Here is a 22459-nt window from a genome sequence, read left to right as displayed (position 1 = left end):
CAACAGTCTCTAACAGAATATGGTACTTGGCATTTGTCCTCTGGCCTTTGATGTCATTTATATAGTGGGAAGACTGCAAGGAAGAAAGGAACACAAAACTGGGAATCCAGAGACCTGCTCCAAGCTCAGCCTGAAAATTGCCTATTTGACCCTAGACAAGTATCCTTTCCCATGTAAGTTTCTGATTCTTCTTTTCATCAAGAAAGGAGAAGTAGGTGATATTTCATAAACTTGTGACAAAAGTCCAAATGAGTAGTAATAAGGCTACAAGAGCATTGTGTAATTTATAATCTCTAAAGAAAACTTAGAACTCTGAGATTTGGGTTGGTAAAACTGAACTTCTCACTTCTCTAACAGCATTGTGTGTGTGTGTGTGCTTGTGTGTACATGCTTGCATTTGTAAAAGAAAATCCCAGCAACTGAGAGTTCTTTAGAACACAGAGAGTTTTTGACAATTTATTCTATCTCGACCCCCATTCTCTGGTGGCAAATATGGAGAGGGCTGAATCTAGTCCTCCAACATGCTGAGCAACTGGTCTACCACTAAGGTCCACCTCCATCCCAAATTCTATGCTTTTAAAATATTTTGATTATTTTAAAATAACCAACTTCTCATACTATTTAAAAATGGCAAATAATAACTGAAGGAATCTTATCTATATGCATGCTTTTTAAATACTGTTAGTATATTACAATTTTCATTAAGCAAAGAAAAATCTGACTCTATCAAAAGTATGCTTTCAGTAAAGACAGCTTCTGTTTCACTTATTATTGAGGGTTTTTTCATGAAGACATGTTCTAGTGAAAATTAGCTAGCTTCTTTAATATCAGACTTTTCATATCATAATTTAATTTGTATGCTAATGTGGGTTTCATAAACTAGGAAACTAACTGTTCCAGTACAAAAAGGAAAAGGTGCTTTAATTTCATATAAACTCTTAGCTACAGAGAACTATTTCTGGATATATGTCCTTTCAGAAAGTAAATAACCAGGTTTCTTTAAATCTTCACATCTTAACCTCCTTTCTCTCCCTGTCGCTCTCCCTCCCCCGCTCTCCCTCCTCTATCTTCTTTTGCTTTCTTGAAATTTGCTAATCAGCCAATTAGGGATTCCAACAATTCTAAATGTCAGGGGAGGGAGAGAGGAGAAAGGAATGGGAAAGTAGTCAAGGTAGAACAAAATCACTTCACTTTAAAGAGTGTCTACTGTTAACCCCTTAAAGAATTTACACTGCACCTTGATGGACTTGCTGTTCCCAGTCTCCGCCCCTCCCACCTTCCTTCCCTATTATAATTGTTAGGTCAGTTAATTGGCTGATTAAGGATACCCTGGCATTTTTATTAACTGGCAATTAGAGTCAGACCCTGAGGCATAGAAGATCCTCCTGATTGGGGGTGTCACTTAGGTTATAAAGATTAATAAAGTCAAATGAGCTTTAAGATCTGGTTTAGTTAATCTTCTATATAGATATTTTAGCAACATCCATCATGCTAATATTATCTAAACTGAATTAATTCCAGAACAGCAATCATTTATCTTTTAAAAACAAGAAAAAAGTACATATAATAATATTGTGAAGATATGAAGTAGTCAAAAGCTATAAAGATATCTTCACCTGCTAAACTGATGCTTCTTATACTTTAGTCACAATATTCCATTTCCTTTCTTTCAGGACCATCCCAATAGAAGACCCAAGTTCCTCATTAAACAAACCCACAAGAATATGATTTGTGATATGCCCTAATCCCTCTAGCCTATGTAAATCCTCTCACACCCTCTTTCTATAACGTGTCTAAGAAAAGTTGGCACTTATGAAAAGCCATTGTACAGGATGGCCAGTTATGGGCAAAGCAAATGTACTCTTGTATTCCAAACAGTTTGTGCAATTATAAGAGGATGGTGCATCATATTAAAATGACTTGGATACACAACTATAGAATCAATACTAACTATGAATGTAGTACTGAGAGGAAGAAATGCCAGGGAAATGGTAAAGGCAATGTAAAGTATCGTCTACACCCTAGACTTTGGATCAGATATAGCCCAAGTAAAACTCCTGACTCTTACATGTACTTAAAAGTCTAACTTTGAGTTGGTCTAAGCTTATGTGAGCCCTCAGGATTTTTCATTTTTTTCTAGAAACATTTTAATAATAATTTAGAAAAGTATGTCCAATAACTGGCATCTCACAACATCTTAATAGGTAAGAATGTTACTTGTGCAAGACAGAATCTAATATAGCATTGCCAATAAACAAGGACATGCTCTTCAACAGCTAGGAAGAAAGACTACCACAGCCAGCAGGTCCCAAAGGCACAAGAAGTCATGTTGTTTTACATATGAAATGGCAATAATAACAGAACTCACCTCATAGGCTGAAGGAAAAAATAAAGAAACAATATCAAAGCCCTTTTTTTCTCAGACTTGGCACATAGTAAATGATCAATAAGCAACCACTATTACTGGCATACACAGCTTTTCTCATTCAATGTGCTATTTGATTGAGTAAACTAGCATACTTAACATCATACATAGCATAAGAACATGGAAAAATACAGAGGATAGAGATCAGAAAACATAATTTCAGCTTAGAAAGGGAAAAAAATAAATTTGATCACAGTAAACCCATGGTTAGGAAATGTTTCATTTAGGGATCTGGGGCGATGTCAAGTTATCAGGACTCAGAAGGATTTGAGGTCTGCTCAACAACAATATATTCACAAAAGCTGCTACAGTTTGGGATATTAAAGGTACTAGCTAATTTTCACTAGCACATGTCTTGATGAAAAATCTTAATAATAGTAAAACATAAGAATTATATGAGACAACTTGGCATCTCCTGAACACAGAGGTGAAAAGAATGGACTAAAGAGATGACTTTGTGGATTTCAATCTCTGCTGCTACTAGCTATTTGACATTAAGTAGTATAGTTAACCTCTTGTATTAGTTAATTCTGTTGCTATGATCAAATTCCTGGCAACAAGCACCTCATGGGAGGAAGGATTTATGTGGCCCCAGGGTTTGAGAATACATTATTTTATAGCCAGGAAGGCATGGCATCAGAAGTTGCTTCTAAGTGTGGCTGCAGGAAGGTGAGGCTGATTTCTTACATCTTGACAGATTGGAAGGAGTAAAGCAAAGGATTTCTCATTTTCCCATTCTTATTCAGTCTTGACTCCTCTCTGTGACATGGTATCTCCCATATACAGATCAATGTTTTCCCCTTTCAGTTAACCCACTCTGAAAAATCCCTCACAGACACATCCAAGAATATACCTCATCAGTGCTCTAGCTTTTTCTTAACCCAGTCCAGCTGACAAACAAAATTAACCATCAATCCTCTCTATTCCTCAATTTCTCTTCCTGTAGAACAAAATGATAAGTTCTAAACTCACAAGATCCTTAATAGTGTTCAACTTGTCCTTCTGTTACTGACACCCTTTCTCCAAATGATGAACTTTGTATGAGGTTTGTAAGATGACAGTAGGGCCTAGAAGACAAAATGTAAAACAGTTAAGGAACCAGCAGTAAAAACAAACTTGTACTTGATCCTTGGGAGAGCAGGCTCTGCACCTCTCCTGGGCCACACAATAGAGCCAACCCTATTGGTGGAGGTGTGGGTGAGTCATCCCTGAAGTTGTGAGTAGGGGAGAGCTGTCCCCATTACTCATCTGTCTTGTGGCAGCATGGTGGGGGGATGCCCCCCTCCTGCCTATCAATGCCTGAGGCTGGTGGGAGAGTTGGCTCTGAGGTTACAAGAGCAGGAAAGCTGTTCCTGCCCCACCAGCTGCAACCCTTTGGAAAACAGGCCCTGCACCTCACCTTGGCAGCACAATAGAGCCAAACCTATTGGTAGAGGTGGGGGTGAGCCAGCCCCGAAGTTGTGAGCATGGGGAAACTGTCCCCACTACTCATTTATCATGTGGTGATTTGGGTGAGGGAGAGATACACCCCCTTACACCTCGCCCCTTACAGCCTGTGACAGACTAGTAAACTGACCCTCTCCCTTAGCAGCTAGAGCACTCAGGAAAGTAGACCTTGCACCTTGCCTGGCAGCACAGTAGAAATGAGCCTGTTGGCAGAGGTGTGGGTGAGCTAGCCTGGAAGTTGTGAATACAGGAGAGCAGTCCCTGATACTCATCTGTCATGTGGCAGCATGGGCAGGGGAGAGATACCCCCTCCCTCTCCCTCCCACCCCCTTATTTTCCCCCCCCACCCCCACCATCCCATCAACACTTGAGGCAGGTGGGAGAGTTGGCCCAGTCCCTCACCAGCTACACTCAGGAGAGTGGCCCCCACACCTTGCCTGGGCAACACAGTAGAGCTGGCCCTGAAGGTGTAGGTGTAGGAGAACTGACACCGAGGATGTGAAAGAGGGGGAATTGGCCCCACCCCTTCCTCATCACTGCAAGGGGTGAACTAGCCAGGGCAATGCTGGAGAGCTCACCCTGGTGGTGAAGACAGGGGAGAGTTGGCAGACTGACTAACCCAGCAGCTACCCAGGCCCAGAACCAGGGTTATATGTTGGGCCACCCCAATATCCACCCCATCTGTGATCTGCTGGAGCATTCGAGTAGAAGGGTAGGGTCTCAGTTCTGTGGACCCAAGGCTGCAGGACCTTCATGACCCAAGGCAGCAACAGGATGTTCAGGGAGAGTCCCAGTGATGGTCCAGCGTTAATGGTATAGCAGAGACCAGGGGTCTCAAACCAGATCAATGATTTTTTGCAATGAATGCCTGCATGTACAAATGTATGGATAAAGGGGTTTACTACATGACTCACTGTGTCACACTGCAAGTTCTATGATGAGATTTTTTTCTTTCTCCTTTTTCCCTTCAATTTTGTTTTGTTTATTCTGCTGGGGAGGGAAGTAGTTGGAATCCGGAGGCATGACGTGAAAGACACAAAGAATAAATAAAAAAGAAAGTAAAAATAAAAGAAAACTTACACTTATCTTACTTTTCTGGTTTCCTAATCCACTATGCCACAGACACATGGTAACAGACAGACACAGGTATTTATCACCATTATTAACCTTTTAACCCATGAGGAAAGGGGCAAGGACCAGTCAACCATTGAACAAAATTGGAAAGGCTGTGAAGTCTGTCTTTCAGAGCCCTCTTCAACTCTCCTTTTTCTATGAGACACAAAATACACACTCTCTCCTTTAAAATGATCCAGGAGCTAGAGATATGGCCCAGTGGTTAAGAGCACTGGCCGCTCTTTCAGAGGACCCAGGTTTAATTCTCAGCACCCATATGAGGGCTCACAGCCATCTGTAACTCCAGCCAGATCCAGGGGATAAATACCTTATTCTGATATTTGTGGGCACTAGGCATTCTTGTGGTTCACAGCTATAAGTGCAGAAAAAAACCATACATATGAAATAAAAATTAAAAACTAAAAGCAAAATAATTTAGATGAAACAGAATGTGAGAGTTGGAAGGTCTGTTTCTAAGCTTTATGCCTTCTGACTATTGTGAGGTCACATAACCACAGATGGGGTAAGTGACTTTAGTAAAATGGTTAAAGTCGTGTTCTCCCAATATCTTTAGACTCAACATAAAGTTGCATTAGGAAAAGAATGGTGGACTGTTCTCATCTCAACATTTACCATTTGTATTCTTTGTAGACTGGCATGCCTTCCAGGAGTTTAAGCCAAATGCCACTTCATGATTTCTGATGTGCTGTTTGCATGGGACATTCCAATACAAATTGAATGTCCTGATCAGTAGTACATCTTGGTCTCCTCACTGCCCCATGCCCAGATTTGCATACAAGAATTAGAGTGTAAGGGCATCTGAGGGGTAAAACTAAGTAGGAAATGCTACCCTTTCATGGCTGGGTTTTCTCTTTGAAAATATTTCACCAACTTATTTCTTCCCATAATTTTATTAGCTATCTATTAGTCTTCATTAGTCTTTTTATGGCAATTCAGTTACTAGAGCAAGATTGCTCAAAGTAGAATTTCTACCCCAACTATGAACCTAACAAACAATCACACATCCGTAAGTCCAGTTCCAAGGGATCTGGTGCCCTCTTCTAGCATCAGTGGGCACCAGGCATGCTTGTGGTATACATGCTGGCAAAACACTCGTATGTGTATGGCAGATAAATCTGTTTTTAAAAGAATATTTAAAAGTATTGGGGCTGGGGAGATGTTTCAGAGGTTAAGAGCACAGACTGTTCTTCCAGAGGTCCTGAGTTCAATTCCTGGCACCCACATGGTGGCTCACAACCATCTATAATGAGATCTGGTGCCCTCTTCTGGCATGCAAGGTTACATGGAGGCAGAATGTTGTATACATAATAAATAAAATAAATCTTAAAAAAAAGTATCACAACATACTAGTAGAGTGGAAGAAAAGAACAGATAGAATTTAGAGATAAAAAGGGGCTTTCTGAGTTCAAACTTACCTCTCAGTTTATATCTAAAGAAACGCAAGTCCAGGGTAGGCAAGTCACAGAATTATTCCAGGCTAGACCAAGATTTAGAGTGCAGGTCTCCTGACTCCTGGTCCTTTGTTCTTTCTTTTGCACAGTCTGTAAGTTTCCATTTATGTGAAATTTATTTGATCACCAATATAAGGCTTGAGATGTAGGTGAATCATCTTGTCTCAGTGCATATGAATGGACTTAGTCTAACTTAAATTTACAGCCTCTCTGTATTAAGCATGCTGCTTTCTTTTTTTTTGTGGATAAAAAAATGAGCTGTAATTTGAGTTAAAACTGTTTCAGGAATTCCAAGTATGGAAAATGGATGCTGCTCATGAACGTTAATTTTATGTCAAAAGAAACCTCCTAGGGGCACTCTACCTGCTATCATTTCATAATGCTTGATTTGAATTGAATTAAGAGTAGGTTTCTCCCAGGGACTGTCTCTGACTCTTTTTCTAGTGTTTAGGACCCTACTCTTCATACCTTACCCAGCCTTGACACATGGGGAGGTGCTTAGTCTTACTATAACTAGATATGCCATGTTTTGGTGCTATCCATGGGAGACCTACCTTTTCCTGAACAGAGATGAGGAGTAAATTTTAAGGTGAGGATAGAGGGGGGTGAGGAGGGACTCAGAGAAGAGGACAGAGGGGAAACTGAAGCCAGGATATAAAATAAATAGAGTAGGGCTCCTGGCTAGGTGTGGTGGTACCCACCTTTAGTACCAGCATCCAGGAGGCAGAAGTAGGTGGATCTTTGTGTATTCAAGGTCATTGTAGTCTACAGGGCAAGTTCCAGGCTAGCCAGAGCCACATAGTGAGACCCTGTCTGTAAATATAAAGAACATAGGGGTCTTCATAGCTTAACCACACTTGATTTAAAGAAATTCAATCATAGAACATTTGAGAATGTATTTCCTTCCATAACTTTATTATTTATTAGTCTTCATTTGTCAATGAAACCCATACCTTAACACAGTGTTCTGAATGAATGTGAATAATATTTCTTGCTATGTTATAGGTCAATAGTTCATGCACGTGAACTTTCATTTCTCTCCCACTAAAATTGCTTATTTGCCTCATCTAGATATATATTCGAATGATAATAAGATATAGAATATGGAAGTTTGACCCATGCTAGTAGGTTTTGCTGTCTCTAGGGGATTTTGGTTAATTGGTTGTATGTTATGTCACATCTGATCCTTCCACACCATTGTTAATGCTGATGATTCATCAGAACATTACCGGCAGGAAAACAGTTTGAAGGGGTCTCACCAAAACAAGGAAACAACAAAAATTTCCCAAAGGAAAAAAGATGCTTTTCATTTTATAGATCTGATAATAAAATACAGTCCATTCTATGAAACATGAGTATGAAACGTGTTTTGATAGGAAAAGAAAAGTAAAGAAGAACTACTAGATTTGCAATTCTGCACTGATTTCAAAGGCTTGGGGTTAGAACACATTTTTAGAAATAGAAAACTGAATATTGTGACGAAATTACTCTTCACAACTTCAAGTAATGGCCTGCTCTGTGGAGTTATGTGTACTTTATTTCACATAATAACTGTTATCTTTCTGTTGAGTATAAGATTGTTTGCCAGAGGTTTTTAAACTAACAGAATTTTTTCACAATGTTAATAATTCCTCTCCACAATTAGTGCTTTGATTTTCATTAAATTTCTTAACAAAGAGCTAGCCTAGGTATCTTTCTTTCTTAGCACTTGATACGACTTGGAAGAAGCGAAAATGGCAGAGGCAAGACAAGGAAACAAGCCAGGAAATCTCTCATTCCCTGGGCAATGGCCACAGGCAACTCAGTATAGTAGTCACCCTTATCCACAGTGAACCTATCAGAAAGTAGTAAGTGGAAAATCCACAACAGTTTGTTTTAGGTTATATACTTTTCTGACATAAATCATCCCTACTTTCTTAGTATCCACACTCTATATGATAGTCATTAAATCACTTAGTAACCATCACAGGTATCAGAATGGCAACGGCAATGGAAACATACAACTGATAAAAGTAAAAGGTAAATTGTCATAGGTATGTACATATAGGAATTATATGTAGAGAGAGTTATATGTGGAGTTAAGTGCTGCCTCTAGTCTCAGATATCCTAGGAGTCTTGGGATTGTTCCCATCTGAATAAGGCTCAACTACTGAATATTTTTCTGGGCCCAAGTTTCTTTACTTGTAATACTGCCAAAGAAAGATTCTATGAGAATCAAAGGGCTGGGGATGTCACTCAGTGGTACAGCTCTTGCCTCCCATGCCCAAGACCCTAGGTTCTATCCTTAGAACTGAAAAAAAATTTTTTTTGGAATGGGGGAAGGAAAGAAGATACAAGTCAGTCAAACCAAACTGAATGAGCCATCCCTGTGAAAGAACTTGAGAAACTGCAGCACTAATTGTTCATTTGAACTGAATTGGGAATAAGTTGCCTGATTAAATTTCATTTCTTTTTAAACTAGAGTCAGTGTAAGTAATGTGTGTTCATACACAACTCTAAAACTTGTGACTGGATGTTGTGCTGCTCTTGTCACTTTTTGTTTAATTTTTATTCTTTTTACATATATTCACAGGGGTGTCACATGCATGCCACAGTGTGCACGTGGAGGTCAGAGGACATCTTGTATGAGTTAGTTCTCTCCTTCCACCATGTGGGTCCTGGACAGTGAACACAGATGGCTTGGTGGCAAGTGCCTTTACTAATTTACCCAACTCACCTGCCCATATCTGTCCTTTGTATCACAATAATTCCACCATTACTAGCAAACTAGTTACTTCATGGTAGACTTAGCTATGCACTAGGGAATTACTATGGTAAATACCTTCTTGCATTTGTTTCTCCTGAAGCTAAAACATTGCTGTAGCATGATCCTAGAGCAGCAGCACAAAAGAACTTCACATCCCACACTCACTTACAGTGGTTAGTTTTATCTTCCAGGAAGATGTTGGGTTCCATACAGAAGGCACTGCTGTCATCTGAAATTGGCATAATAAAATTTGCCCTTGCAGGACACAGTGGCATGAAGTTATAATTTCAGCACTCCTGAGGCAGAGGCAGAAAGGTTCCTGCACAGCCAGTCTAGCTGAATTGGTGAGCTTTGGGTTCAGTCAAAAACCTCATCTCAAAAAAAAAAAAAGGGGGTTGGGTGTCATGCAACAAATAGAGCATGCATGAAAAAAAGCTTACAATATACAAATGCAAGAGAAGGTAAGTGCTATGCACATGATCTATACAGGTCATGAGCACCTTTCAGCCTGTTTTCCTAGCTCTCTAGGCTACTTCAACCCTTCTGCGTGTCTTAATAAATGGTATCTAATTTTATTACTAAAATAAAAATAAATTAGACATCAAAATACCAAACAATCCAATTAAAAAATGGGCTACATATCTAAACAGAGAATTCTCAACAGAAGAATCTCAAATGGCTGAAAGACATTTAAGGAATTGCTCAACATCCCTACTTATCCAGGAAATGCAAATCAAAATGACTCTGAGATACCACCTTACACCCGTCAGAATGGCTAAGATCAAAAACACTAAAGGCAGCTTATGCTGGAGAGGATGTGGAGCAAGGGGAACTCTCCTCCACTGCCGGTGGGAATGCAAGTTTGTACAGCCACTTTGAAAATCAATATGGCACTTTCTTAGAAAATTGGAAATCCATCTCCCCCAAGACCCAGCTATACCACTTTTGGGCATATACCCAAGGAATGCTCAATCATACCACAAGGGCATTTGCTCAGCTGTGTTCATAGCAGCATTGTTTATAATAGTCAGAACCTGGAAACAACCTAGATGCCCTTCAACTGAAGAATGGATAAAGAAAATGTGGCACACATACACAATGGAGTACTACTTAGCAGAGAAAAACAATAACATCATGAGGTTTGCAGGCAAATGGATGGATCTAGAAAAAAAATCATCCTGAGTGAGGTAACCAAGACTCAGAAAGACAATCATGGTATTTAATCACTCATAGGAGGATACTAGATATAAAACAAAGATGACTAGACTGCTACTCACAACTCCAGGGAGGCTACCTAGAAAACAGAACCCTAAAAAAGACACAGGGATCATCCAGTGACAGAAATGGATGAGATCTACATGAGCAAACCGGACGTGATGCACGGGGGTGGGGGGGTTAAGAAGGACAAGGTTCAAGGGAAAGAGAGCTTAGGGGAGCAGGAGATCCCAGCTGGATCAAGAACAGAAAGGGAGAACAAGGAATAACAGACCATGATAAATGAAGACCACATAAGAATAGGAAGAAGCAAAGTGCTAGAGAGGTCCCCAGAAATCCACAAAGATACCTCCACTGTAGACTACTGGCAATGGTTGAGAGAAAGCCCGAACTGACCTAGTCTGGTGATTGGATGGCCAAACACCCTAACTGTCGTGCTAGAACTCTCATCCAATAACTGATGGAAGTGGATGCAGAGATCCTCGGCCAGGCCCCAGGTGGAGCTTTAGGAGTCCAATTGGCAAGAAAGAGGAGGGATTATATGAGCGAAAACCGTTGAGACCAAGATAGGAAAAAGCACAGGGACAAATAGCCAAACTAATAGAAACACATGAACTATGAACCAAAAGCTGAGGAGCCACCAACTGGATCAGGCCCTCTGGATAAGTGAGACAGTTGATTAGCTTGAACTGTTTGGGAGGCACCCAGGCAGTGGGACCAGGACCTGCCCTTACTACATGAGCTGACTGTTTGGAACCTGGGGCTTATGCAGGGACATTTTGCTCAGCCTGGGAGGAGGGGACTGGACCTGCCTGGACTGAATCTACAAGGTTGAGCTGAATCCCCAGGAGAGTCTTTGCCCTGGAGGAGATGGGAATAGGGGGTGGGCTGGGGTGAAGGCAGGGGCAGGACAGTGGAACCCATGGAAGATATTAATTAAAATTAAATTAAATTATAAAGAATAAATTAGAGAGCAGTTAGGAAAGATACCTGACATTAAACTACAAATGGATAAATATTATCTTAATATATGACCTGAAACTTTGAAATAGAGGAAAAGGTAGCCAGAACACTAAATAAAACTTCGGATACTCATGGAATAAAACCAACAATTAACAAGACTAATGAAATTAAAATGCGGCCGAGCCGTGGTGGCACATGCCTTTAATCCCAGCACTCAGGAGGCAGAGCCAGGTGGATCTTTGTGAGTTAGAGGCCAGCCTGGGCTACCAAGTGAGTTCTAGGAAAGGCGCAAAGCTACACAGAGAAACCCTGTCTCAAAAAACCAAAAGAAAAAAAAAAGGAAGCAGTTAATCACATGAACATATAGCCTACAAAGTGAAAGATATACAACTGGCAAAGGATAAATTATACAAAGAAAGCAAAAACTAAACAATAAGAATCAATCCTATCAATAAGTACGTTAATTAAATGAAAATATACTTCTCAAAAGAAGTGCAAATGTCTAATAAACATTTAAAAAGTTCAAAATGAGGAGTTGGAGAGATAGTCAGTGGTTATGAGCATGTACTATCCTTGTAGAGGACACAAGTTTAGGTCTCAGCACCCACAGCAGGCAGCTCACAACTGCCTATAACTCCAACTCCAAGGGGATCCAATGCCTCTGACTTCTGAGGACACTTGCTTTTACATGTGCAGCTATAAACACACACACACACACACACACACACACACACACACACACACATACACACACACACACACACACACATTTGAAAATAAATAAATATTTAAAAAATGTTCAACCTCACTAGTCATCTGAGAAATACAAATTAAAACTATATTGAGATCCCATCATACCACAGTCAGAATGAAAGTCATGAAGAAAATAAGTAATAATAAGAGCTGGTGATAATGTTGACAGAAGGGAATCCTTATATTCTGCTTGTGGGAATGTATATTAGTCCAGCCATTGTGGAAATAAGTATGGGGGCTCCTCAAAATGCTAAAAGTAGATTATCATATGGCCCAGCTATATCACACCTGAGTATTTATGCAAAGGGCTTCAAGTCAAATGTCACAGAGACACATATACATCCATGTGTACTGCAGCATGGTTCACCATAGTTAAGTTGTGTAACCAATCCAGGGATCTAAAGTACAGGCGTGGATAGAAAAGAAGTGATACACACACACACATACACACACACACACACACACACACACACACACGCACACACACGACAGAATCTTTTTCAGACGTAAAAAGACTGAAGTTATATTATTTGAAGGAAAATAGATGCAACTGGACATGACCATACTAAATAAAGTAAGTCAGTCTCAGAAAGATAAATGTATATTTTGTCTAATTTTCAGTTCCTAGATTTTATATAGCTACATAAAATAATCTGTACACATGACATGAAAGTAGGATCAAAGCTGTCTAGGTGAACAGAGGGCACTAATGGGAGGATGAGAAAAGGGAGGATGGGGAGTGAAGGAATATGCCCATTGTACAAAAAAAAAAACATATTTGTATGGAAATTTCCATATTGAAAATGGTACCATGTTATGACTATATAAACAATAAAGCAAACAACTAAAAACAAACAGAATGTAAATAGTGAAAGAATAGCCCTCTTAAACGGTATTTAATTCTGCTTAAAGCATGAAAATTAAAAGTAGTATCACAAACTCTGTTTAGTTACTTGGGTAATTATAAAAAGAAAAACATTCAACCCAGGTATTTAGCATTGCAAAAAACAGACTAAATAGTTGACTAATTGATCTATTTTCAGTAACTTTTGTGGACATCCTGTAGCCACAGATTTTGTCTATGGACTATTGCCTTAAAAGAGGCAAACATTCTATCACATAGTGCAAAGTGGACATAGTCACACTGACTCAGGAACGTCTGCTAAACTTTACCCATACTGAAATGCTCTTCCGTTAGATTGTTTTGAATATATACCCAAATCTATTTCTTTGTCTTTTCTTAGTCTTCTTTATCACCTCCTTGTGTAGCATTAAACAATTTCTGATGACAGAAGCCACTATTACAGTGTTGTCAAGGCCCTTCCCATTCTCTAGTTCAAATCCTTGTTCATGCTGTTTGCTAAGTACTTGTTCTCTGTGAGAGCTTTCAGCCAAACAGGACACACTGAATGCTGCATTCCAAACCACTCTGTCCTGCTGGGCTCAGAGTAAAACAATCTCTTCAAACTCCATCATGTGAACTTCTCACAAGGAACAATCTCCCTCAGACAATTCCATTCAGACATACTATCCGTGAAACTGGGTCTTGGGAAGAGGTGACATCACAGACTTTCCCCTCTGGTCAGGGTCATGACCACCAAAGTTGTATTTAAGAGGCTCCCATGTGGTTTGGCACATGATTTTCTTAACAATTTAACATGTCCCTCAATGTTCCTATAAGCTTCCAATTTAAGATAGTCACACTTAAATACAAAATTGGGTTCAGGTGTCAAGAAAGCCAGGGATTTCAAGAAGAATGAGAAAATTTGCAGCCCATGTAGGAGGGAAAATGTAAGACATAATACACATAACACATGCCATATGTGGGATTTCATAGCAGGGTATTACAAAGCATAAATACAGAAAGTATGACATTAACCAAGAGGCTGAATTTTTAAAAAAGGGCTACAAGTGCACTTGCCTATCATATGAGAGGCCCTGGATTCTATTCCCAGCACCATGCAAAAACACTATGCAATGTTCAAAAATAATCTTTATTTAAAAAATAAGACCTTTTAAAATTTTCTGCAGCCAGGATTTGGAGGTGAGGGCTTTGGAAGCAGCAGGAGGATTATTCTTCTGAGCTGGACAGCCAATTTGCTTCTAATTAGGCTATGATAGGAGGAGAGCAGCAACCCCACTGCATTCTGAGGAATCTGCAGCCGTCTGCAGAAAGCCCTGCCTAGTAGCTACTGAAGAAGACTTTGGATTCATCTCAAAGCTCCTTAAATGAAAAATGTAGCTTTTGTATCAGGGTGGTTTTCATTCTAGTTCTTCCCAGAGTTGGAGCCTGTGGAACTGCCAACCCTCTAATTCTCCCTGTAGTGCACTGAATAAAGAAATCTATCTGGCTAAAAAATATACTCTGACATAGCATTTTTGGAAAAGAAAATGCCCAAACCATAGGTCATTTGGCTGTACTATCCTCAGCAGCTATGTCTAACCTGTGCCTGAGGGCAGTATGCACCCCAAGGTAGATATTTGGCCCAGCAGAAAATCATAAACTTTCTTAAAACATTGTAAGATTATTTTTAGCAACTAGATTGTGTTTTATAGGTAACAATGTTATGTAACAGTGTCTAAAAGTTGGACATGCCTGTGATTTTTCTCCTTATTCTTGACCTACCATGGAAAATGGAGCAAAATAGAGGGCTGTGCTACATACACATGTTCCCATCCCATAAGTAGACATACCACAGTTGCCTAGGCAACTTTTTAGTTTGGAATAATTCCACTTTGGCAATCCTTACTGCAAAAAGCTTGTAAAGTTCAACTGGTTATATACCACTGCCTACCTAATGACATCATAGGTTAGAGTGCAGAGCTTAGGGGTACCTAAAAGATGACCTAGCACAACCAGTGACTATTTCATATAGCAAACAACAAAAAACCAACCAAACAAACAAAGGGCTTACTCAAGGTCAGCTAGTTACAGAGAAAGCTGAGGCTTAATGTAGGTACCCTGTTCTTGCATCAGTGCCCAACACATGGTAATCTTATGTCAAATTAGAAAGAAGGTCAGTAAATTATTTGTTCTTGTTCTTTGGAGAGCCATATTTAGTGTTCCACAGAATAAAACTATTCCTCTGAAAGTATGTTTTGAGCTTTCTTTTCTCTAATAAAAGTTTATGGCAAACCTTTTTCATTAAAAACATAAAATTATAGCATAATACTGAATTTGTTTTCAACCTACATATGAAATCATAAAGATTCTCTCATACTTCCCTGGAAACTGAGCACCTTGGAATGAGAGTGAACAATTTACAGTCCAATGCAGCACATAAAACTGCAAACTGACAATTATAATGATTACCCCCCCAAAGTGAGGACTTTGGGGAGAGAGAACATTTTATCCTGACATGGAAGGGCAAAAAAGGTATCCAAGAAAAAGTTAAAGCTTGGAGTGGGCTGACCCTCTAGGACAAGGATCAGTTGGGTAGACAGGGATGGGAGCATTCCAGAGCAGGTAAAAGGGCCCAGATGCAGTGATGATTAAAAAAATAGAGTAGATAGGAAACTTCAAGTTGTCCGTCTTGGTTGGTAGCTACATTGTCACAGAAGTGACAAGGTGGTGACATGCTCCATGAGTGAAAAACATCAAACAGTATCCCCTAAATAAATACAACATAGTGCCAAGCTAGAAGCCATGACTTCATAATGCAAGCTCATCATCTGCATGCCACCATCAACATATGGATTTAAAAGCTCATACACAAAGTAACTAAGGCAGGCACAGTGAAGGGAGCAACAGAATTTGTAGTAATTGTGGGCCTCTAGATGAGATCAACTACCCAGTTGTGAAATGAATAGTTGATCCTGACATGGATGGGATCTTATCATTTGTGAAAATTCCACCACACATTGTCATTGGAAGACCAAATATATATGCCTGTATAGTCTGCCAAACAAAAGCCTGGGATACCAAGTAAACAATCCTTCACTACTGTCCCTGCTCTGCTATTTCATAAGAGCCAGAGCAATCTATCTGTTGATTTGTACATTTTATTAGAAAGCAGTTGTTTAGTGGATAAAACATTAAGCTAGAGGTTAAGAAACAAGTCTTTCTCAGGCTCCTATACAGAGAAAAACTGGGAAATTTCACATGTTAAGGGTTGTTGTTTTGTGAGACAGTCTTACAATGTAGTCCTAAGTGGTCTGGAGTGTAGAGCAGGCTGGCCTCAAACTTAAACTCACAGAGATCCACCTGTCTCTGCCTCCTGAGTGCTGGGATTAAAGGCATGTGCCACTACACATGGTTCACACATTAAATTTTTACTTGAACTTAAGAAAGAAAATATACAAAATACAATACAAGATGAGAAAGATACTATCTATAAATAGGTAGATTCTCTTTAGACCCACACAGGAAATTCTCCAATGATCAATTTAAAATGAACTCCTTGAATCAATCACATATCTCAGAATCAGGACCACATTCAGACTTCATGCCTTATACTTACAGATAGGTAGTTTTGGGGACTCCCTCACTGAGATTTTTAAGTCAGCTGGAGGGTGGCTCTGAAATTGTCAAATTCACAAGATACCTCTCTCTTTTATGGGAAATGAAGGTAATACCATTCAGGGGTAATCATCTAGGAATCATCAAGTACCTTTCTGGGATCCTAAGTATATGGAACAGGGAAAGGCCTATGGCCATACCTGAATCTAGCTGACGGCTCTATCCACCTGCCCTCTTAAAATATATGCATTATATGTCCACAATGATTAGACACTGGCTGGTCATTGGGGATTATGGAAGGAAACAAGACAAACAAAATGCCTACTTTCATAATGGCATACCTTATTCCAACACTCTCCTGTTAAAATCACAGTTGTTTCTTGGTTAAATTTATGCCCAGAATGCCCCAGATTATTCCACCAGAAGAGTGCCCTCAAGTAGTAGAAACAAAGAGAAAGAAAAACAGCAAATATTCAGAAAGAGGCTGCAGCTGAAACTGAACGCATTCTCAGGCTTGAAGAAGAACCACAGAACTTACCTGATGTGCTTTGTATCTCGTATGGTTTGTGGCTTAAAAGGGTGGTATGAACAAAGGCTTCCTAAAGAAATTCTTATCTGAGTGTCCATCACCACACCCTGGGTTAACCAGAAGGCACCGGCCCCAGAGAAGAACACCCTGTGAGATGTTCACCTGCCCCCGCTCCAGTGTCTTGTTTCCGGACAGCAGGACTCTTGCCAAAGCCAATCTTCCCAAAGTCCTATTTGGATGGAGGTATCACCTTTGGACCCAGAGAGCAATCTGTGGGGAGTCATTTGAGACCCTCTAAACTTTGGCCCTAGCCCTCCTAACCATTATATTGTTTCCTACTCAAATGATACTAGATAATCTTCCAAAGATGGTTCCCCTGCTACTCACTTTTCTGGACCCAGTTTAAATGCCACCTTTACCAGAAGCTGTGACACTATCAGCAAGGAAAACCTCTTTTGAGTTCTACACAGCTCTCCAGTGCTTTGCCCACAGCTAAAAGTCCCTGCTTGGCTACATATTTTATCTTCCAAGGCAGTGTGAACTCTTTGAGGATAAGGACTGTTTTATGGTTGATATCTCTTCTCAAGTCCTAAGACAGAGCCTTGGTGTTTATTGAATGCAACACCAAATTCTTTCTTTTCTAACTGGGAATTCACTTATAATCTCATATTCTTTTAACATATTGGTCAACTACACATTTTCTCCACAGTCATGTTAATGAAGCAAGAACAACTCTGATGTAAAATTAGAGGCAGAGTGCCTTTAACAAACCTGTAATGTTTATGCATGGACTTTGGAAGACTCTGGAGATGTGGGCTTTTCTGTGTCCTTCCACTCCTTCCATAACCTCACTTCCACCACCTCCACCCCACCAGCTGTACTTCCTCAGCACCCTACTCTTATTTAAAAAAAAACACTTTAGCCTTTTAGGTATCCTAGGACCTTTACTTCCATATTCTTTCTGTACTTATCTCCCTCTCCAAATTCCTGTAGGACATTACCCCGATTGCAAAGTGGGTTTCCCAGGAAATTTCAGAAACTCTAAGGATGCCCTAGTATTTATTGAGAGTGTTGATCCTAAGTCATGAGCTCAACATATTTACAAGTAATACACAGACTATGACATTTAGGGAAGTTTTAATTACATGAAGTAATTTTTAGCTCAAGTAGAATACCAGGTTTTTATTTGCTAATTCCTATTTTGCTAAAATATTATGAACTTCAACATTTGACTGACTTGTATTTGTAGAGGGAAAACACCCAGTGAGCTAAGCATTGCTGTTGTCACTAGAAATATGAACTTCATGTGTTATCTGAAATGACTCTAGCAGATACATAGTTACATTTACAGAAGAAAAACTAAGTTCAGTGAATACTGACTTGCCCCAAATCATCCAGTTATTTTGTGGAGCTGGCCTTCTACCGTTGTTCCTTTCAGTACATAGCATATATTCCGTTAGTTATGCCATAGTATCCCCTTCAAGAAAACCCAGTTTCTTCTAGTTAGTCTGCCACTCTGAAACAGAACCCACTAACATATAACCTCAGAGAAAGAAACTTGTTATAGCAAAAGGCTACCAAGGACACTATCTTACTTGTTTTCCTTTTCTTAAAGTGAGCACTGACTTAACCCATCCATCACTTATTACTAATCCAGTCATTACAGCATCTACTTACACCACCATCAACAAAATCAACCGAGTTTCAAAGCAAATAACAGGCCAAAATATATTAATTCCAGTTTCTTTCTAGAAATTGAGTGCATGGTAGAGTGGGGTAAAACAGATGACTCCAGATTTCATAAATATGTCTAATCTTACATTTTGGTACACTATTCCAGGCAGTGATGGTGCACACCTTTAATCCCAGCACTTGGGAGGCAGAGCCAGGCAGATCTCTGTGAGGTCGAGGCCAGCCTGGGCTACAGAGCAAGTTCCAGGACAGCCAGGGCTACACAGAGAAACCCTGTCTTGAAAAATCACACCAAACCCAAAAAAACATTTGGTAAATGAATTAGAAATGACTGTCAAAGCAAACAACCTAAACAAGAAAGGATAAAATTATTCCACCATCAAATAAACATCTATATATTTCCCCTTTAAGAATTTAAAGTAAGGTCACATTTATTCATTCAACAAACATTTATTGAGCACCAACAATTGTACTAGGTGCTAAGAAATACAACTTGAATAAGATAAACCAGGCTCCCGCCCTCACTGGATACGTTTTGCTTTAAAGTTTAAATGATCTTGCTAACTATGTGATATTTGATGTTCTGCAATAGAATTACTTTTTTTTGAAAGTCAGAGTCATAGGAGGCCTCTTCTGGAATACTTTTAAAATTTCTTTATGGTAAATTATAGAAATCTTTAACTTAAGAGAAGGAAGATCAGCAGTCTCAGGCATGGTTTCAACAAGCATGTTGATGGTCAAGTTGACTGTCAAGCAATAAAGTGGTGGATGATGGCCAACCAAGGAGGCAGTTTAGACCATTCGGTTGCGCTTGTGGGATGGAGAGTCTGTGGTGGCATCACCAAACTGAGCCGAGGTACGCTTGCGGATTCCCCCACACTCCAGGCGGAGAGCCAGTTCTTCTGAGCCCAAGGGGTTCGGATCATCTTCAAGGAAGCTACTTTTCCGACGCCCACTGCTGGCAATACCTCCATCTTGAGATGGGGAGCCAGGAGCGCCAGATCGCATGCTGATGCTTGCCATGGCGCCATTGAGGCCATGGAGGGCGATGGCCTCGTGGAAGGGCTGCAGGTCGACGTCCACAGTTGCGCTGGACTCAGTGGCAGCAGCCTGACTGGAGGCAGCTGCAGGCGGCCTAGGGGACGTCCTGGAGGTGCGTGGCGGGGGTGGGGTTGGGGGTACTTTGCCACAGAGGAAGCTTATGAGGTCTTCCCGGCGAATGATGCTCCTACCCTTCTTCACCCACTCCAACACATCTCTAACGCGACGCTGGTAGCCAACCTGGACGCCCAGCTCAAAACTTCGCTGGTAGGCATCCCCGCTCTCTTTGTAGAGGCTGGTCACGGCCATGGCCGCATTCTGGAAGGGGTCCCACATAGAGAGTCCTGGCTGTTGGCACCCGGAATCTTTGTAGAGCTGGGCCACCGCAGTGGCTGAGATCTGGAAGAGGTGCCAGAGCCTCTGCCGCTCGATCTTGAGCCCAGCCGCATCAGCAGCCGCCTCCTCCTGCAGCTCGGGGGACAGCTGCTCTTCCTGCTCTGCCTCGGCAAGGCACTGGCGCTCCCACTTAGAAAACCAGGGCTCAGCGACCTCGGCCTCACAGTCCTTCTGCTGCTCCTCCATCCTTCTCTTCCTCCAGGCCCCGCGCCTTCCTCCACTACAGTCTCAGCTGCTGACTGTGGCTGCTGCTCCTTCACCTCCACCTCCACCTCCACCTCCACCGCAGCTCACCTCAGGCTCGGGGGCCGCCCTCTGCCTTCCGCGGCCACCGCCGCCTTCGCGGGCGCCGCTGGGCGGGCGCGCGGGCGGCGGGGGCCCAGAGGCCAAGTGCTCCAGCGAGCGCCGCCCGGGGCCCTGGTCCACGCCCCGCCCCGCCCCGCCCCGCCGGCCCGGCCCCCGGGCGACGGCGACGCGGTGCTTGCAGCCTCTGCAGCCTGGGAGATAACCCCGCCGCCGCCGCAGGCGCCGCTGCGCTCCCCGCTTCCGGGCTCGCGGCTTGCCCCGGCCGGCTGCTCCCTGCGCCACGGCCTCACAGCCTCCCCGGTACAGGCCTGGGCTGGCCGCTCCGCCCCAGCACTCGCTAGCGCCGCGCCTGCCGCACTGAAGGCTCAGAGGTGGCCCGCTGCAGCGCTGCCTCCACGCCGAACTCGCCTAATGCGGGGGCTCCCTTTGCACACATTTTTTTTTTTTTTGGTGGGGGACGACTTGTCGGCTTCATCCAAATGAGCTGATGAAATTTTACATCCCGTGTTGCCATAGGTGATTATAGGGCAACTTCATGGTGTCTATCACATCCAGGGAGGCTGAGAGTCACATCCGTGGACTAGAGAGGTGATGTGGACTTTGGCAATGTCTTCCACAGTTGGAAAAAACATGTGTGGCATGAATCAGACTGTATTTTGTAGAGGGAGAAAAAGGTCACACTAGAAAAGTACCCCCTCCTCGGCCTCGGTTTCCTCAAGTGCCCAGTGAGGTGCTTGGACCAGGTGTCTGTTAGAGTACCTTAAAGGTCTGTGCGAAGCACTTGAACTGATTGAGAAGCCCCCTGCTGTCCTTGCACAATACTTCTTTGGGGCTATTGCATACTTAACCAAATTCTAAGAATGATGACCAGACATGGCACTGATTTCCTTAGTCTTCTAATAAAAGTTTACATCATTAAAAATTTGGGGAGGAGGAGGGGTTCTGTGTGGTCCACTTTTAACTACTCAATACCCAACATTAAGAAACGGAGAAGAAAAATAGAAAGCTTAAACAGAATTTTCTACTGTAGCGCAAAATTCATATTCCTTTTGGAAAGAAAGTAAAATAAGAACTGCCTAATTTCCAAACCCCTAAAATTTGAGCTAGTTAAAATGCAATACCAAATTAAGCTACAAAGGTATGGGAAACTATTGTCTTTTCTTTGCATTCAATATAAATTTCCATATAATGTTGCAATCCGTTTTCACTACAGACAATTCCAGAACAAACAAAAGAAATTAAAACTGAGCCAAGAGTAACATCAAAAAGTGGAAGAACTGACAGGTAGTCAATTTTTTTCAAATTTAGGGAAAGAAAGTCATAATTTTGTAGTTTCTGCTTTAGAGTATTTGTCAAGTATCCAGAAAGCCTTACAGATATCAATTTCAATTTTCTAAGAAATATTTGATAATTCTGAAGTATTAAAATTAGTATGTAAAATAAAATGATCAAATCATTAGGCTTTATCATCACCCTTAAAAGAAATACATGTTTCTAAATTAAATGTAAAAGACAAGGGGGAGGGGCAGACGAGGAGGGTGGAAAAAAGGAGGAGAGATTGTGCCCTTTCTCTGCAAACCGGGCTTTTCACGATTCATTAAACCTTTTTTCCATATGTGTAATTGGACTCTTCTCATTTACATAAACGAAGGATGAGGCAAAAGACCTAAGATCAGTTCCCCCAAAGAGACATGTTTCTCATTCTCTTATGTTAAAAAAATTATCTATGTATTATAGAAGTAAGCCCCAGGAAGGCAGAATTCTCTTTACCTCCAGCCCCCACCAGACCTAAGAACACTTCTTGGCTGAAGAATCGGCCACAGCCCTACTCAGGGTGCCTTACAGCTATTATCAGAGGCACATGCTTTTATTTTATTTTGTCTAAGTGAAAAGCTTTGACCAT

The 22459-nt window shown here is 41.2% G+C and overlaps 1 protein-coding gene and 1 pseudogene across 1 annotated transcript; both read right to left on the bottom strand.

Moving 5' to 3' along the window:
* Positions 1 to 2208: 2208 nt before the first annotated feature.
* On the bottom strand, positions 2209 to 2324 carry LOC118574902 (annotated as a pseudogene).
* A 16919-nt stretch (positions 2325 to 19243) lies between these two features.
* LOC118574145 (UPF0472 protein C16orf72) lies at positions 19244 to 20792 on the bottom strand. Its single transcript, XM_036174848.1, has one exon. The coding sequence runs from the start codon at positions 20434 to 20436 to the stop codon at positions 19606 to 19608; it is 831 nt and encodes a 276-aa protein (XP_036030741.1). The 5' UTR covers positions 20437 to 20792; the 3' UTR covers positions 19244 to 19605.
* Between the last annotated feature and the right edge of the window lie 1667 nt (positions 20793 to 22459).

Source organism: Onychomys torridus, chromosome X, assembly GCF_903995425.1.
Source record: "Onychomys torridus chromosome X, mOncTor1.1, whole genome shotgun sequence".
In the NCBI taxonomy this organism is placed as follows: domain Eukaryota; kingdom Metazoa; phylum Chordata; class Mammalia; order Rodentia; family Cricetidae; genus Onychomys; species Onychomys torridus.
The sequence above is the reverse complement of the archived record's forward strand: the minus strand, read 5'-3'. Positions and strand labels throughout refer to the sequence as shown.

What these genes read in the sequence shown, in the direction of transcription:
- LOC118574145 (XM_036174848.1), bottom strand. Translation starts at nt 20,436, where the DNA reads ATGGAGGAGCAGCAGAAGGACTGTGAGGCCGAGGTCGCTGAGCCCTGG.